The sequence below is a fragment of the Camelina sativa genome, chromosome 7, assembly GCF_000633955.1.
Source record: "Camelina sativa cultivar DH55 chromosome 7, Cs, whole genome shotgun sequence".
Lineage (NCBI taxonomy): Eukaryota > Viridiplantae > Streptophyta > Magnoliopsida > Brassicales > Brassicaceae > Camelina > Camelina sativa.
The window spans coordinates 8785984-8804489 of record NC_025691.1 but is presented as its reverse complement, the minus strand read 5'-3'; the positions used below and the strand labels follow the sequence as shown (position 1 = coordinate 8804489).

Genomic DNA, 18506 nt, shown 5'->3' with positions numbered 1-18506 from the left:
CGTATTGACATAATAGTGTTGTAAACATAATTAAATAAATGAAAAGGATTCTAAACAAATCCAAATGATAGATGTTCTATAGCACTGTTATATAGCAGAAAAATATTATAGATACGAAGCTAAACTGAGTGTGTGTGTCGGGAGGGGAAATTATTAAATTTAACATACGAGTCTTTGGTCAAGTTCGGTTTATTATATAAATTATACATACGACCAAAACCGGTAAATAATTGAAATATTAGCTACATAATTAACTACATAAGTTATAACAAAGAGGATTATATAGAAATTAAAAAATAAATAAAAGTTTTATTATGACAAAATTTTAAATTAAATTATAAACAATTTTGCCTGTAGCATGAGTTACTATCTAGTTTTTTTTTTGTTTTTAAATATAAGATGCTTAGTTAAAGGCACATATTAATTATAGAGTATATGTAGTAAATTACTACGTATTTAGAAAAGAATAAACAAAATGACTATGAATCAGCAGACTTCGTGAATATAGAAATGTGACTTTCTATACAAACTGCTCAGACTTAGCAAAGATGATGTTTTCTCTTTTGAACTGATCAGTTTTCTCCGTGCACCTCGACGACATCAAGCTTAACTAGGAAGATTTTTTTTTCTTATATTTAATTTCTAGAAATGCAAATGTAAATACAGATTTTTTGGTATGCCAAACACGTACTTCTCCGCATTATATTTTATATGTAAACAATTTCTCATCCAATTGACTTGTTAGAATTAATCTTTTGTTAACAAAAAAAAATCACTCTAGCATTCTCTTTGTTTAATGATAATTACAAATATATCATTCAATGATAATTCCTTTTCTAAAATGTAATTCATCGGATTTCATTTTTTTTTTGGAATCTCCTTCATCTATTTTTTTTGTATTTTAATGTCCATCATTTTTTATATACTACTTTAGTTTCTAAAGTTAAATGTGATATCAAAAGTTATCTCTCGTTAACTTGCTACTTTCTCGTATTACACATTATTTATCAAAATCACGTGTTTTTTTCTCCAAATGATATATCTTCTCCAAATGATATATCTTTTCTTTTCATATGACATGTTATTTTTGTTAAATGATATATTTTTGATATTTTTGTAACAAATAACAATATGTTGTTGTATTTTTTGTCTTTTATTTGAGGACAGTTTTGATTTTTCCACTTCTCAAAAAATAGTTACTCAGTTTTTTTTCACCAAAGTTAGTTTCTTAATTAAGTTCTATTCTGTAGTCATCTTCTAATATCACACTTAATTATATATATTAAAAAAAGAATTTAATATTTTTTTTTTGTCAACAGCATCAATGTATTAGGCTATTAGCATAGAAAGATTTGATTCAACCAATAATATAAATGATTTCAGAATAATTTAGTCATAAAATATTAAATATTATATTTTAAGTTTTAAAATATCTCTAAAACATCGTATTATAATAAAGATCAACCGATCCGTCAAATTACATGGAGTCACAAATTTATAGTTTTGAATAGGGATGTTAAAATGAGACTACCCTGCCCATTTAGACCCTGCCCATTTAAGTCCTGCCCATTTTGGACCCGTTTATACCCTACCCGTTTATATCCTGCCCGTTTAGACCTTGTACCCGTTTAGACCCTGCCCATTTATCTGGCCCGTTTAGACCCGTTTAGATGGATTTTTATTTATTTTTTACTTAAGATTGCTTTTTTACTAGAGATTGTAACGAGAGAACAACAAAGGAAAACAGAAACGAAAACATTATATATCAAAAAAACGAAATACGAATTCATACTTGTATAATACAACAAAACAGAACAAAACCCACTAGTACCAAACAAACCAATTCGGATCATCATCCACTAGTACTACTAGAAAGAGTATAATAAACCAAATTCTCATCTTAAAGCCTCAAATAATACAATTCCTAAAACCCTATGACACTACTACTTCTCACTGAATCTTACGAAGAGGAAGACGAAGCCAAAAGAAAACAGAACAAGACCACACCAGAAGCAACATATTCAATGCACGATAGAATCTCCTGATCTTGAACATTCTTCTGAAGTACATGCTCAGCTTCAAGCACCTGAATTACATGTTTATGATGTTAAGCAATGCAAATTTCAGAAACAATGCTATATGAGAAAGATGATTATACAACTCAAATCTTTACTAAGAACCGGATCAGTCAACCACTCAATCAATCAATGCTATTGTATTTCTATGCATAAACACATTTACTAAGAAGACCACTAGATTCATAAGCTCAAAACAAGTTCGTACCTTTGAAGAGGTACTTGGAGATCTTACGGCGATTCTTCTCTGATATGATCTGCAAATACGAGAAACAAGTACAAATGTTCAATTTCATATGTGGGGTACTTCTCTAACATAACCCACAAAGCCAAATGAATCATATAACAACACAGAACAAGACCACACCAAAACCCACAAAGCAAATCGAATTGAGGGATTAGAGATTAGAGAGAGACCTCTAAATCTGTGGAATCTGTGACGGAGGTGATGACGGAGGTGATGACGAAATATTCGCCGGAGGTGATGACGGAGGTGGCGTTAAAAATCTCTTGGGAGGCTTGGAGGAGGAACCAACGACAAGATAGAGAAAACAAAAACCGTACAGTGAAACTACAACGTTTTGAGGAAAAATTCCATAAGAAATAATAAACGGGTAGCCCATTTAATTTTGATCAAACCCGCTAAGACAGCGGATCTAAACGGGTTAGCCCGTTTAAACCCGTTTATTTTGATAATGTTGATAAACGGATAATAGGCCGAAATTTTCATATACAGCCCGTTAAGGCCCGCGGACTGTTAGCCCGTTTTAACATCACTAGTTTTGAAGTACGGATTATATATTTTGCTGAGGTACGGATTTATATTTGTCAATATGACATATTTCATGTGCTCATTGATGAAAAATTATGCTCTTTCCAATCTATAACAATTTCTAGAGAAGAAGTTCCTTTCAATCACGTAGGAAAAACTGAAACTGAAATGATACTCAAAATTTTTAATGCAAAATAGAATTATTGGGAAAAACTGAAAAGTATGATTGTGTTTGGTCTGTTTTCTATAGTATTATTTTGACTTTATAGTATTTTCAGAAAAAACATGTCACGTAGCATTTAGACACCGTGTGGAAAATGAAGCAAACAACAGAAGCTTTTATAACACAGACGACGTCGTTTCCAACTCTTCATCCTCCATTTTTTTTCTTTAGCTTCTCTTTTTTTTTTTTTTGTTTTGTTTTAATCTGTTTTTTTCTTCCCAAAAAATACAAGAATGAGATTTCTTCTACTAGTAACGATCTTAACAAGCTTCTTCTTCTTCTTCTTCTTCACAGTGACTCCAATCTCAGCCAAATTCTACACAAACGTCTCTTCAATCCCACCGTTACAATTCCTAAACGCAACGCAAAACGCGTGGGAAACGTTCTCAAAACTCGCCGGTTGTCACATCGGTGAAAAAATCGACGGTCTCTCCAAACTCAAACGATACTTCCACCGTTTCGGTTACATCTCCGCCGCCGCCGTCGATAACTGCACCGACGATTTCGACGACGTGCTCCAATCAGCGATCGACACGTACCAGAAAAATTTTAATCTCAAAGTCACCGGAAAACTCGATTCCTCGACTCTCCGGCAGATCGTCAAACCACGATGCGGGAATCCGGACATGATCGACGGTGTTTCGGAGATGAACGGCGGAAGAAAGCTTCGTACGACGGAGCGGTACTCGTTTTTTCCCGGGAAGCCGCGGTGGCCGAAACGGAAACGAGATCTGACTTACGCGTTTGTGCCGCAGAACAATCTGACGGACGAGGTTAAACGCGTGTTCGCACGCGCCTTCACGCGCTGGTCGGAGGTGACGCCGTTTAATTTCACGCGCTCCGAGTCACTCGTCGGAGCTGATATAGTGATCGGGTTCTTTTCCGGTGAACATGGAGATGGTGAGCCGTTTGATGGAGCGATGGGGACGTTGGCTCACGCTTCGTCTCCTCCTACGGGGATGTTGCATTTAGACAGTGACGAGGATTGGTTGATCTCTGACGGTGGAATCAGCCGTCGGATATTGCCGGTGACGTCGGTGGTGGATCTTGAATCGGTGGTTGTTCATGAGATCGGACATTTGCTAGGGTTGGGTCACTCGTCGGTGGAAGATGCGATTATGTTCCCGGCGATTTCTGGTGGTGATCGGAAAGTGGAGTTAGCTAAGGATGATATAGAGGGGATACAGCATTTGTACGGTGGGAATCCGAATGGAGACGGTGGTGGTGAGAAGAAGAGTAGCCGTCAGAGTGAAACTAGCGGTGGTGGTAGCTTGCGTCGGTGGAGAGGGTGGGTGTTTAGCCTATCATTGGTTGCCACGTGTATTTTCTTTATTTGTGTTTAGACACTATGACATTATTTGGGTTTTTTATGCGCCTTTTCATTTTGGGGTCAATATTCTTCTAAAAGTAAATATTCTGTATGATTTGTTTGTGTCCAAACTGGTTTATATTTGATTATTTGTGTCATGGTGAATCGACAAAACTCTATATTTTGGAGTTTATCAAGTTTGGGACAAAACTATCGAATTTGTTTTAAAGTCTTTCAAGTTCGCCGATAACGAAAAAAATAAATGTTTTACAAGTACCACAAATTGTTTATGATGTAACATTTACATAGGTACGTAAGTTGGTTAGTCCAATTTTGTTTGAAAATGAAAAGTCCAGTTTTATTCCACGTACATCTTTCTAGTGTTTAATGGTGATATCGAAAGTGGGCTACAATTATCAACGATCGTGATTTTGAACATTGATATATTATTGTGAATCAAATAAATGGCAAATTAGAAAATAGAACTTTATAATTGTTGCCGTCAATTCACTATGGTTTAAGTAATGGAATCAAATTCAATTTTGAGGATGTTCTCAAATTGTTTGTATAAAAAACTAATGCTGATCGTAGCCCTGGGTATTCGGGTACTCGGGTCGGGTTCGGGTAAGAACCGATCGGGTTCGGGTTTTTCGGGTAGAGGAGTTTAGGATCCAATAGTGTAAACAGAAAATATCAGTTCGGGTTCGGTTCGGGTCTTATCGGGTTCGGATCGGTTCGGGTCTAAAATTTCAGAACCTATAAATATCCGAAAAAATCGGATATCATCCGGGTTAGGGTTTTTTTGTACCCGATTACCCGAAATTTAACCCGATAACCTGAATTTTACCCGATTACCCGGAAATTTTAATGTTAAATATTAAAATTAAATTTTTTAAAATTGGTTAATTTTTAAAAAAATATAGCTAAACATTTCAATATAATTTTGGTTATTTTGAGTATTTTAATCTAGGAAAAACTAGTATTTTTGAATTTTAAGTTGTATCTTTGAATAACTATGTTATAATATATATATATATATATATATAACTAGTATTTTATGTATATTATTTTATTTCGGGTTTGTCGGGTATCCATTCGGTTCTTGGTTCGGTTCCGGTTCTTCGGATTTAGGAGATTAGGACCCAATAGGGTATTCTACCGGTTCCGGGTTCGGATTCGGGTCCATATTTTTGGGTCGGTTCCGGTTCGGGTTTTCGGGTCCGGTTTTTTTGTCCAGGCCTAGCTGATCGTTTGCCCAATGGCCAAATTATACGGTTTTCTTGGAAAAAACTAGGTTCAAATCCGGATTTGGTGAAAATGGTTATAGAGGAAATATATTTGTTTTTCTTGTTCTCATTTTTGGGCAAAAATAGTTTTTGAGATCCACTAAAATATGAACAAATGTTAAAGAATGTATTTGGAATACATTTTGTTTTGTTATTTTTTGCAAAAAAACCAATTTATAGTTAAATCTGATTGGCATATTTTCAAAATTAAAGATTGTGTTTTAAGAGGAAACAAAAAACGAAATCATATACATATAAAAATCTTCATAACAAGATACTAACCAATCACCATCGTTACAAACGAAACTAACCAACTTCAAAAACTAATCAATAACAAAAATCAAGTTCTTTTTTACTGTTTGTCGAGCAATGCCAAACCTATATAAGCAAATAAAGGCCAACACTTCTCATTGTCTCCTATACAACAACTACAAGTATTGATAAGCAAGAATTTTTTTATATCTCCTTATACCCTAAACAAAAAAGGTAAAATGACTTCAGTTGTTTATGCGTTAAAGACTTTGTGTATGCTACCTCTCTTGTTCATTGCTGTTGCAAGTCGTCCGACCCTTAAACCAAAGGTGTTTAATGTCAAACGCCATGGTTCGAAACCGGACGGAAAAACTGATAACACCAATGTATGTACACAACAATTTTTCTAATTTAAATTTTAATCACCAATTAATTTTGAGATAATCATATATGAATATTAAGACAATTATAAACATATATGACCAATATAAAAACATAAAGATAATTATCTATTTTTGTTATTTAAGTAATTTAATAATTAACCTATGTTATTTTAACGCATACAAAATTAGGTATTCAAAAAAGTATGAAGTTGGGCATGTGCAAAGCGAAGTGGAAGTAGTAAGATCTACGTACCCAAAGGAACTTTCTACCTTGATGGTGTAGAGTTTGTGGGTCCATGCAAAAATTCTATTGAATTTGTTATTGATGGAACTTTGTTGGGTCCTGAAAACCCTAGCGACATTAAGCAAGACACATGGATCAATTTTAGGTGTATCAATGATCTATCTATCTCCGGTTTTGGTACATTTGACGGTCAAGGAAAAAAAGTCTTGGCCACTCAATGACTGCCACAAAAACCCTAATTGTCCAAAATTAGCTATGGTAACATTGCTTAATCTTTTTAACTTATCACCTCATTTTCAAATATATGATTATTATTTACTTTTAAAGAATATCACATAGTGTGATATGATACTTATACAATGAAAAAGTGATTTAATGACTATTTATTATACACAATTTTATTAGTGTTTGTACTCATATATATATATATATATATATATATATATATATATATATGAGAACGTAACAAATCTTTTAATAAATTCGATTTTTCTCATAGACTATGGGATTTGCATTTGTGAACAACTCAAATATCAAAGACATAACATCACTCAACAGCAAAATGGGACATTTCAACTTCTTCTCCGTCCACTACTTTAACATTACCGGTGTCACTATAGCAGCTCCCGGTGATAGTCCAAACACTGACGGTATCAAGATGGGTTCGTGTAGCAATATTCAAATCTCAAACACAAATATCGGTACTGGAGATGATTGTATCGCCATTCTTTCTGGAACCACTAACCTCAATATCTCAAATGTCAAATGTGGTCCTGGACATGGGATCAGTGTCGGAAGCTTAGAGAAGAACAAAGACGAGAAAGACGTGAAAGACTTAACAGTGAAAGACATTATTTTCAATGGTACAAGTGATGATATTCGGATCAAGACTTGGGAATCTTCAGTTTCTAAGATCCTTGTTTCAAACTTTGTGTACGAAAATATTAAGATGATTGACGTTGAAAAACCGATCAACATCAATCAGAAGTATTGCCCTCATCCACCTTGTGAACATGAAAATAAGGTTAAATTTTTATGCAAAAAAAGCAAGCTTCAATTTTTTTCCTTCCATTACAAGCAAAAACAAACAATACAACGTGTGCTTCTTTTTTTCAAGGTGAGTCTCATGTTCAAATCCAAGACGTTAAGTTAAAGAACATATATGGAACATCAAAAAATAAAGTGGCAGTGAATCTGCAATGTAGCAAGAGTTTTCCGTGCAAAAATGTTGAGCTAATTGACATTAACCTCAAGAATAACGGAATTGAGGGTGGTCCTTCCACTGCGAAGTGTGAAAATATTAACGGTTCTGCAAGTGGTAAGATGGTTCTTCAACATTGTCTTAATTGATTCGACGGTCGATTAAAACAATGATGATGTGTTGTATATGATATTTTCATTTATGTATAATTTCCTAATTACTTGGTGTATATGATTATGTTTTCTCTAATAACCTAAATTCCAAATCGAATCATAAATATGTACATGTTTTCTGATAACTTAATGCGAGGAAAAAGGTTATTCGGTGTTAGAAGACAAAAGATTCATACAAAAAATATTTAGAAAACTTAAGAGAGTTTTGAGATCTAAAACAAAGCATAATTTTTTCTAAGTAGGTTTAGTGTAGTTATTCGAAAATAATTGAACCAGGTCAACCTCGGAAAAACTGGGTTATTGTACACTACAAAAAAAAACTGAGTGCGTTGTATCACTTAAATTGTATCACATAACAGAGTGATACAATTTTAAATTACTTATTAGTAAGTGAAGCAAATATATATGACTTAGCATCAATTAATTTAACTGAAATTATAATTATCTAATTTAACATCAATCAATTAAAACTGATTTAGTTTCTATTATATTGTATCATTTTTATAAAATCGATTTAAAATATAGATTTACATCATTTAGATAATTGATGTATCTATTCATGCTTAGTAAAATCATTCTTTTTAAACGATAGAAAATTTACCTATTAAAACTGATGTTAATATAAATTATATTAATAGTATTTAAAATTACATATATATTTTAAACACGATAAATGTAACTAGAAAATAAAGAAAGGAAAAAACTTGATCGATCAAAAATCAGATCATCATCTAAACAAAGAAAACCTAGTTGTACCTCTATCCTTGGATTATTAAGGATCCTCAATTCATCAAGCAAGTTGTATGTATGTCATCTTCTTATAAAACAAAAGATATCTCGAAAGATTCATAAATTACTGTAACACGATAATTGATGAATTACTGTATTAATGTTTCAATACTTGCAAATAGCTAGGATCTCTTGAGCCAAATTTGTCAGCGATGAATATTCATAATAAAACATATCACTTGCTTTTATTATAGATAAGTGTATATGTAAGCTTCAATATTTAGCTATTTACATGCATGATTATATATTCGTATACATATATGCGAGAAAACACAAACTTGATACCGAAATCTAGCTATAATTAATCTACTTCTAGTTTGTTTATTTTGTTTTCTGTACTTTTTCCTGCGAAAGGTCTCAACGTTCTGTCCAAGCATGTTTTGTTTATTTTTGATTTGTTCTGTTCAAAAAAAAAAAGATGTATGGTAAACAAAAATCTAGAGAAGCTTTTTTAGTGTTTCAATATGAGATATTCAATTATGTGATCCTCAATTAGTGAGATTGAAAGTTTAACTATTATGATTCTAGATTCTAGACTTTGAATCTTAATGTTTGTTTTTTTTTTCTTTTTTAAATTTTCAAAAGCTTACAATTTATTTAAATATCATTTTCAGGTTCTAATGGATAAGTCGTTGATCAATAAACCACGTTTATCTCAAGATTATTTATTAGGGGTGAATAATTTCTTGGAATTTGCATTTGGTAAATCAAATTCACCTGTGATGAGATGTCCATGTAACCGTTGTGCTCTAGCCAAATCTAAGTCAAGAGAAAATATGAAAGGAGATTTAATTTGCTATGGGTTTTTAAGTGACTACAAAAATTGGACACTACGCGAAGAGGAAGTATATGTCACACAAAATGCAAGAGTACCTACTGATATTGCTCAAGTTGAATTGGATTCAACTTTGAATCTTTTGGATGATCTCTTTCCTAGTATAGATACGAATATGAATGGCGAAAATAACAGTGCATCATGTGAGCAACCAATGGACAATGATATACCATCAACTTCAAAAGGAGAGCTTTTGATGAGTTGCTTGCTGATTTTACTCAAAAGTTAAATAGTGGAAACACAAAAGTTCACGAAGCTGTCATTTATATTGAAGTTGTACCATATCAAGTGTCTGTGTGGGATTAGTGACAAGGGGATATCAATGGTGCTTGATTTGCTCAAAGAAGCATTTACATATGCCAAGTTGCCAAAGTCATTTACTAACATGTAAAAGTTATTCGCAAATTAGATTTGAGTTATAAGTCAATTCGTGCATTTCCAAATGATTGCATGTTATATGGGGAGGATGACACAAAAAGGGAGATTTGCAAAGTTTGTGAAATTTTTCGTTGGATAAATAATATTTCTGCAGAGAATACGGTATCTGGATCAGAAAATAGAAAAAATAAAACTCCAGCAAAGGTTTTGCACTATTTTCCTCTAAAGCCGCGACTGCTACGCTTGTTTATGTCATCAAAAACTGCTGCCCACATGAGATGGCATGGAACTGATAGTAACAATGATGGGAAGCTTCGACATCCAAGAGACGAACATGCTTGGAATGCATTTGAAGAAAAATATCCTGAATTCGCAGCTGATCCAAGAAATTATAGGCTAGGCTTGGCAACTAATGGTTTTAACCCATTTGGTACAATGAGTACTAGTTATAGCATATGACCAGTGATTCTATTTCGTTATTATTTGCCACTGTGGATGTCAATGAAGCAGACATAAATGATCCTCTCTATGGTTATCCCTTGAAAGCAGATGCCAGATAATGATATTGATGTTTATTTGCAGCCACTTATCAAAGAATTGAAAGAATTATGATTTGAAGGGATTAAAACGGTATATGCTTCCACAAAGCAAACATTTGACATGCGAGCAGCCATCATGTGGACAATTAGTGATTTTCCTGGTCATGGTAGTTTGTCGGGTTGGATTATTTATACACCATCAGCTTGTCCAAGATGCAATTTTGATGGTTCTGGACAACATTTACTTCATGGGGGGAAAAATTGTTTTATAGGTCATCGTCGTTTTCTCCCTCAAGATCATGCTTTCCGTCAAAATATAACTAATTTTGATGGAAAGATAGAAACAAGATCTCCACTGGTCATGTTGTCAGGCTCTACGATTTTCAATCAATTAGAACAAGTTCATGTTACTCTTGGTAAGAGGCAAGGTTCGGCAGGAGTTGGAAAAAAAGAGATCAAAGTCATGTGGGAAAATCTAGTACTCAGCAATGAAAGAAAAAAAGTATATTTTTTGGGTTACCTAAGTGGACATTTATTATGTTGTGGCATAACTTGGATGTCATGCATATAGAGAAGAATGTGTTTGATAATTTAGTCTACAAATTACTGGATGACAAAAAAAAGTCGAAAGATAATCTGAATGCTAGAAAAGATCTCTGTCAGCTAGGTATACATCCTGACTTGTGGCTGAAAGTATAAACTAGCATGTTTTACTCTGAACAATGATGGGAAAGACACTTTTTAAAGTGTTTTAAAGAATGTAAAAATCCCAGATGGTTATGCTTCAAACTTATCAAGTTGTGTTGATGTTAATAGCCGAAAGATAGTAGGCTTAAAAAGCCATGAATGTCACGTGATAATGAGAGATTTATTTTCAAGTCGCCATTCAGAACCTGCTGCCACCAGATGTGACATCAACCATTGTCGAGCTTTGTCAAATTTTTAGAGATATATCTGCAAAGATCCTCGATATTGATGAGCTGGAAAAATTACAAGACCGCATTATAGTGACTCTATGTCGTATGGAGATATTGTTTCCTCCATCTTTTTTCATAGTGATGGTACATGTAGTAGTACATCTCACAGATGAGGCAAAACTTGGTGGACCAGTTCCATATCGTTGGATGTATCCGATTGAGAGGTGATCTAATTTTCTTTTTTACATTTGTCTGTATATACACAATTGGATATTTACTTATTAAATTATCTGCAGAACTCTTGGATACTTTAAATCATATGTTCGAAATTGCGCTAAGCCTGAAGGTTTTATATGTGAGAAATATTTAGCTGATGAATGTGTAACATTTTGCTCAATGTATCTCACTGATATAGAGACATGATTTGATCAGGTTTCCCGCGTTGATGATCAACCTCTAGCTGAGACTAGCATAAGACCAGATTCAGAACTTTCACTTATTTTTCCAAACCTTGGAAGATTAGTTGGAGCGGGTCAAGTTTATACTCTTAATCATGTAGAGAGGCAGCAAGCACATCAACATATATTGGTCAGCTGTCAACTACTTGATCAGTTATGCGAGTAAGTTTAAATCATTTTAGAACAACTTATTTATTACTCCCTCTGTCCCTAATAGTTTGATGTTTTACCACTTTCACATATATTAAAAAAAAGTTAAAGTTCTATTTATAAATTAATTTATAATTACTTTTAAGTAAAAAAAGAAAATATAGACTTTAGACAGCATGACATGTGGAGAAAGCATGAAGTAAAAAAACCATTTTAATTTTTTTAATATACAACATCAATCTTTTAGGGACGAGAAAAAATCTTAAAACATCAAACTATTAGGGATAGAGGGAGTATGTCTCACTGAAGTCTTGCTAACTAATATCTTTTTAGGAAGTATAGAAATGAGTTGTGGATGAAAACAAACAGCCAATTGGAGACTTTGGTGGTTTACTTGGATCGTGGTTAGGCCAATTAAGCACTGATTTGAATTTGCTCCCCTTCGACTACAGTGATTGGAGGTTGGTTAATCCTCACACAAAAATAAGGCGTGGGATGTATTCAGGCAACTTATTCCATCTACTGATCTCTATTGATTCGATTTTAATTAAACAATGTTTTGAGATAATATTTTAGTTTGATATCTTGTTGTATGTGCTGTTATTTCAGACTAGATTCTCGTTTGATGATCCGACTATGAGAAAAGGATATGTGATGGGTGCACTAAGTAGCAAATGCAAGAATATGAAACTACGTCTTTGGAGAGATTACAAAAAAGATACTATGGATGAAACAGTGGTGAATAAACCCATTAATGTTCATGAAGATCAATGGTATAATTTTGTTTACACGAGGTTTGCTGAAAAGTGGAAGGTATTATTCGTTCAATATTTAGTTGTATCAATGCAAGTAATTTTTTTTTCTATGGTGAGTTTTCAGAAAATGCAAGAACAGAATAAAAGGAACCAAAAGAAACATACCATGCCTCATGTATGTGGAAGAAAGAGCTTTTCAAAGAAATGAGATGAGATTGTGAGTAACTTATTTGTGTTGTAAAACTTGTGTAGTATATGAATATTAACGTATATTGTTTATGCATGTATGTTTTACAAAGAAAATCAAGACAGGAAAAACTCCTATGTCGAGCAGAATTTTTCGTTGAGACTCGCATGAAACCTGATGGAAGCTTTGCAAGTGAGGAGGCAAAAACACGTGCGGTTAGTTTTTTTTTTCTATCAACCACATGGGGTTAGTTTAAAAATGTGCTTTTATAGTTTTAGTGTTCACAAGTTAATTATGACATATATTTCTATATATTTGGTTGTTTTTTCTAGGAATCACTTACAACTTTGATGAGTCAAAATCCATAGAGAATAAACAATGTCACAGCTAGTTTGGATGATGAATTTGCTCAAGTGTTTGGTCCAGAACGTTCAGAACGAGTACGTTGTGTTGGTCGTGGACTCACACTGTCAAAATTAGTGAGACGCTCAACTACAACTAGAGCGGAGATAGAAAATTCTGAAATGGTTGTTGGGCTCAAGACACAAGTGAATGTACTATCCGACAAAGTTAATGGGCTGACTACCTTCGTTAAACAAATAATTGGTACTTCCACTGCTGATCAGGTATTAATATAATGCTAGTTTTTCTACGTTAAATTGTATATTTATATTTTAATATATCAAAATAATTTAGCAAGAGCATGGGCTACAAGTTTTGCTGCAGCTTTTAAGAACATACCAAATCCACCTTTGACAAACACACCTAAAATAGTATTTATATTATTAATCACGTAAATAGTATTTATATTATTAATTTCGTAGACGATAAAATTTCAGATCCCAGTATATATATATATATATATATATATATATATATATATATATATTATCAGGAAATGGACGAGAGTGTCAATAGATATTTAAACAGTAGAAACAATGCTAGAGATATATGATCATAGAATGAACAATGGTGCCAATGGACTTACTTTTACAATTTTTTTTAGCCATTTTGCTTTATTCATATTTCATGGATTTGCAAGATGGATGATTTATGTTATTTATTTTTTAATTTATGTTTAATATATGGTTTTTTTATTTAATTATTTTTGGTTTAAAAATTTAATTTGTAATTTTTAATAAATTAACTAAATAAGCTATTTTGAAATTTAAATTCAATTATTAATATGAAAATAATAATATTCGAATTAGTTTTTTAACAGAAACAATTATTAGAATCATATATGAAAACTGACGTGAGGTTACCATCAATTATGTACAAATGATAATAATATCTCAAATCGATTAACGCAAATGATACAATTACTAAAATCACGTAAGAAAATTGATACTACTTTTTATTTCAGTTATATATAACTGATTCTAATATTTGAATCAGTTATTGTCAATGATACAACAATTAAAATTACTTCAAAAAATTGACACCAAAATAACATCAGTTATGTACAAGTGATATTAATAGTACAATCGGTACTTGAAACTGATACAATTATTCTAGAGAATTTGTTAGAAATACTCTTTTTGGGATACCTTTTTCAAAAATACCCATTTTTTTGAACGTTTTCATTTTTACCCTCTTTTATACAATTACAATATGTTAAATTAATTTTAGAATTGTTTTTAGGACTGGGTTCTCTATTTTACATTTAAGATATAGTTTTGAGGTATTAGGGTTTAGTATTTGGAGTTTAAGGCTTAGAATTTAGTTGTTATGTACATAAAAAATAGGTATTTTTGAAAATAGACAACATGAAAGAGTATTTTTAAAAAATGACATAGAAAAAATAGTATTTTTGAAAATCCCCCATAATTCTAATCATTTTTGATCATTGACACTAATTTTAAATCAGTTTAACTAAATGACATAAATACTAACATCACTTAAATAAAATGATATAAATGTTAACATCAATTTTAAATAAATGATATATATTAACATTGATTATAACAGTTGATGTAAATATTTGAATATTAGCATCGGTTTGATATAAGCGATACACATTATTTGTCAACACAATGTAAATCATTTATCAAAGTGATGCAGAATATTTTTGCATCATTTAAAACTGATGCAAAAATAGAAAATAAATAATGTAACACCACACTTTTTTTTGTAGTGGCATAGTCTTAGTTATAGATATTAAAACCTAAAAATTGAGCAATTGAATAAACATATGTAAATAAACTTACTTGGTAATCTAAGTTTAACAAACACGGTCTATCTTTGTTTCATAGCTTAAAGATAACACATGTTATTATTTCAAATAAAAGATAAGCTAGGTGCATGAGAAGGAAACAAAACATATTCAAAAGAGAGCTACAGAAGCTAGTATATGTTTTGATCAATTTAGCAATTGAAAAGAAATCCCAAATTAGCCATATCTGCAGATCTGTCTTCTCCTATAATATAAGAAAATCACAAACATGTGTATATTGATAGAAGAAAGGAATCGTAAAATTCAGGAGATGAAGAGACGTCAGTTTCGAGATTAGTGAAGGCCTATGATCTAATTACAAAGTTTTATAGCTTATTGGCGTCTCTCCGCATTGAGAACACTCAGATGTACATGGCATATTTTTATTGGAAGGATGAGAATGGCTTGAGAATATTGATGCGGAGGGCTTGAGAATATTGATGTGGATGGCTTGAGAAGCCTCTTATTTGAAAGTCTTCACTAATTTTGAAATCATATATATTTGAATGCTTTTGGCCTGTGTATCCTATACGTTATCAAAATTCTATAAGATCTCCTATGTCTTGAAATGGAAGCTCTAAGACCATGCGATGAAATTACTGTCTGCTATCTATATAGAAAAATTGTGTATGGAAGAAGATGATTTCAAATATGCTCTTGGTCCATCCATATCATTTTATTTTTAAAAGAAGATGAAAGCCTCTATTTCTAAATTTTTCGTGGTCCATCCATAGCATTTATGCTCCTCAAATTCATCGTCATAAAAAACAAAATCCAATCAAAACATACGCAATATTTTTGTGTGATTTGAAACAATTAGCCTTACTTTTTTTCGTTGGATTGCTCCAATCATTCCATCATTTTGGAGTAACGATATGTAAGTGTTTTAGAACAAGACGGTAGTACTATAGACTCTCCAAGCTCCTCCAAGCAACACTTTCATGCTTCCATCTATCTTACAATTTAAATAAGAAAAGATCATCCTCTTCACTCACCCTCTGATTGCCTTGCTTAGCTTGAGTTGTGATAGAATGTTTTGAGGGAACCCGTACTTAATTATTTAAGTGATTTTTTTATATTCCCTAAAATAGAGGGAAATAGCGTGGGTTGCGAGGGAAACTAGAATTACTTAAACTGCTTGCCAACCAACAATATTGTGTTCTGAGGCAATGTTTTTTTTTTTCTTCTAAAAATACATTTAAGTGAATTAGTAAAATAAAAATTTCCATCTAAAAGACTCTTAATTTTTTTGGAATACATAGTAAAATTCTGAAAAAATCTCCTGATAATCAAATAGCTCATATATACGGATATTTTTCTATTCGAGAAAGTAAACTGAACTATAGTCTCACGAACAATGGTTTATTATTGCTCAAGGATACATCCATATCCTAACATGTCTTACGTATTCGTTTCTATGATATTTGAAGATCCGGATTCCCAAATCTACAATGTGCAACACGGATATATATATATATATTAAAGTATACTAACACATGTGTATGGATAGATCATTGACGTCTGAACAAAATGTATGGATCAATATGATCATCAGCACTGAACATTAGTATAATGGACATACCAATGCGGAAACAACACATCGTTCATACTGAAACGAAGTACGGAAATGAAAATTAATACACACAAAATTATTTGTTTATACAAAAATTCCAAATATCAACTATCAAAACAAACGAAACCAATTCATAGCAGGCGTTATATATATATATCAATATTGAAAGAAATAAAACTTTCGTAGAACAAATGAAAATATCTTAAGAGAGATGTAGATCGGACCATAATGCTTCCATTCCCCAGAAGAGATGAGGATGAAATTTAGATTCAGAGTTTCAGACAATAACACTTCTCGATGTAACCTTTTCCGTCCCCCCCCAAAAAACACATAAAACTCCAACAATCACTCATGGATGGATCATCCACTTAGGGATTGTTTTATTTTCCCCTCTTACTTTCTTGAATAAGAGGAACAAGGCCAAGATCTTCATCGTGTGTTCGTATATGTCTCAAGATCCCTTCAAACTTTTTATTGTAGTTTGATGAGACTTGTTTGGTGGAAGTTTGGTGGTGCTGATGATGATGATGAGGAGAGAGAGAGAGAGAGAGAGAGAGAGGGGGGGGGAATTATAACTTAGGAAAAGAAGAAGAGACATGATGATTACTGATAAGTACAGCATTGAAAATAGGTATAAAAAGAGAAGTAAATTGTCAAAAGAATCACAAGTATTTACTCTACATATATAGTCAATATACATGTGGGTTATACAAAATAATCACAAGTATTTTATTGAAGATGTGTGTCAATGAAGCCCTAAGCGAAAGGACCTGTGTAGTACCAAAAAAAGGAGACATAGCGCGTTGTTTGACTTGTTTTTTTTGTTTTTGTTTTTGGGTTCATTTGTTGAATTTATATATATATATATATATATATCCATGCATATATATACCTCCTTGATTAGGATTTTTCTCCCCTTCGAGATATGGCAATCGTACTACATACCACAATAAAAAAAAAAACATATAAAGGTCACTCATGGGGTTTTTGGATTGTGAAACATTCTTTGTTTTTATTATCTGAAAAGTTAAGTTGGCCCAAAATGGCTAGAGCGAAAAAAAACAAAATACACCGGTAGGTGCTTGTTTCTCAAATCACTTATTAGAAGCAATAATTTGTTTGAATATATTGTACCTTGTAACATGTAAATGGGTCCATAAAAACCAGATAAGAGGTGTTTTTTTTTTTTTTTTTTTTTTTTTTTTTTTTAAAGTTAGTTTTATGCATATTTAGATAGCCGATGCAAAACATGCATTATTAAGAAAAAAATCTTTCTCTTGATATAAATTTCTATAATTCGACTTTACTCTGAAGAGAACTCAACACCAATAAAGAAATTGTGACGAGTTGACAAAATATATAAAGAGTTGTGACATTGTTGCCATACGATAGCAGCCACAAACTCATATTCATAGGAAAAAAAGCACATATACACTGTTACGAATCCGTCTAGTCACAAAATTAACGTGCATGATGCTCAATAATTCATAATAATTATTATCCTATATACTATATAGTGTCAACGCCCGTGTCTCTGGGCTGTTTTTTCCCTCTCGACTTTGGATCTTGGACATGATATTCGTTCGAGATAATACATGTGCCAGCAGTCCATATAAGTCGTCAGAGAAAGATCAACATCGATCAAATACCCTTTTTTCGCTTATCGTGAACTTTTCACTGGCTACTGGTGCTTACACTTCACATATATCCAACCTAGATAGATTTACACGTACCCATGCGCATAATAATTTAGTAATGTCTAATTTCTAAACCAAAGCCAATATCTTTGTAG

The 18506-nt window shown here is 32.4% G+C and overlaps 1 protein-coding gene and 2 pseudogenes across 1 annotated transcript; all 3 read left to right on the top strand.

Annotated features, from left to right (window-relative positions):
* LOC104700752 (metalloendoproteinase 5-MMP) lies at window positions 3146-4571 on the top strand. Its single transcript, XM_010416318.2, has one exon. It carries the CDS (start codon window positions 3304-3306, stop codon window positions 4411-4413), a length of 1110 nt encoding a protein of 369 aa, XP_010414620.1. The 5' UTR covers window positions 3146-3303; the 3' UTR covers window positions 4414-4571.
* LOC104704446 lies at window positions 6157-7894 on the top strand (annotated as a pseudogene).
* LOC104704445 lies at window positions 11518-13564 on the top strand (annotated as a pseudogene).

Bases quoted from the DNA above. Each gene is read 5' to 3' on its own strand.
- LOC104700752 (XM_010416318.2), top strand. From the start codon at position 3,304: ATGAGATTTCTTCTACTAGTAACGATCTTAACAAGCTTCTTCTTCTTC.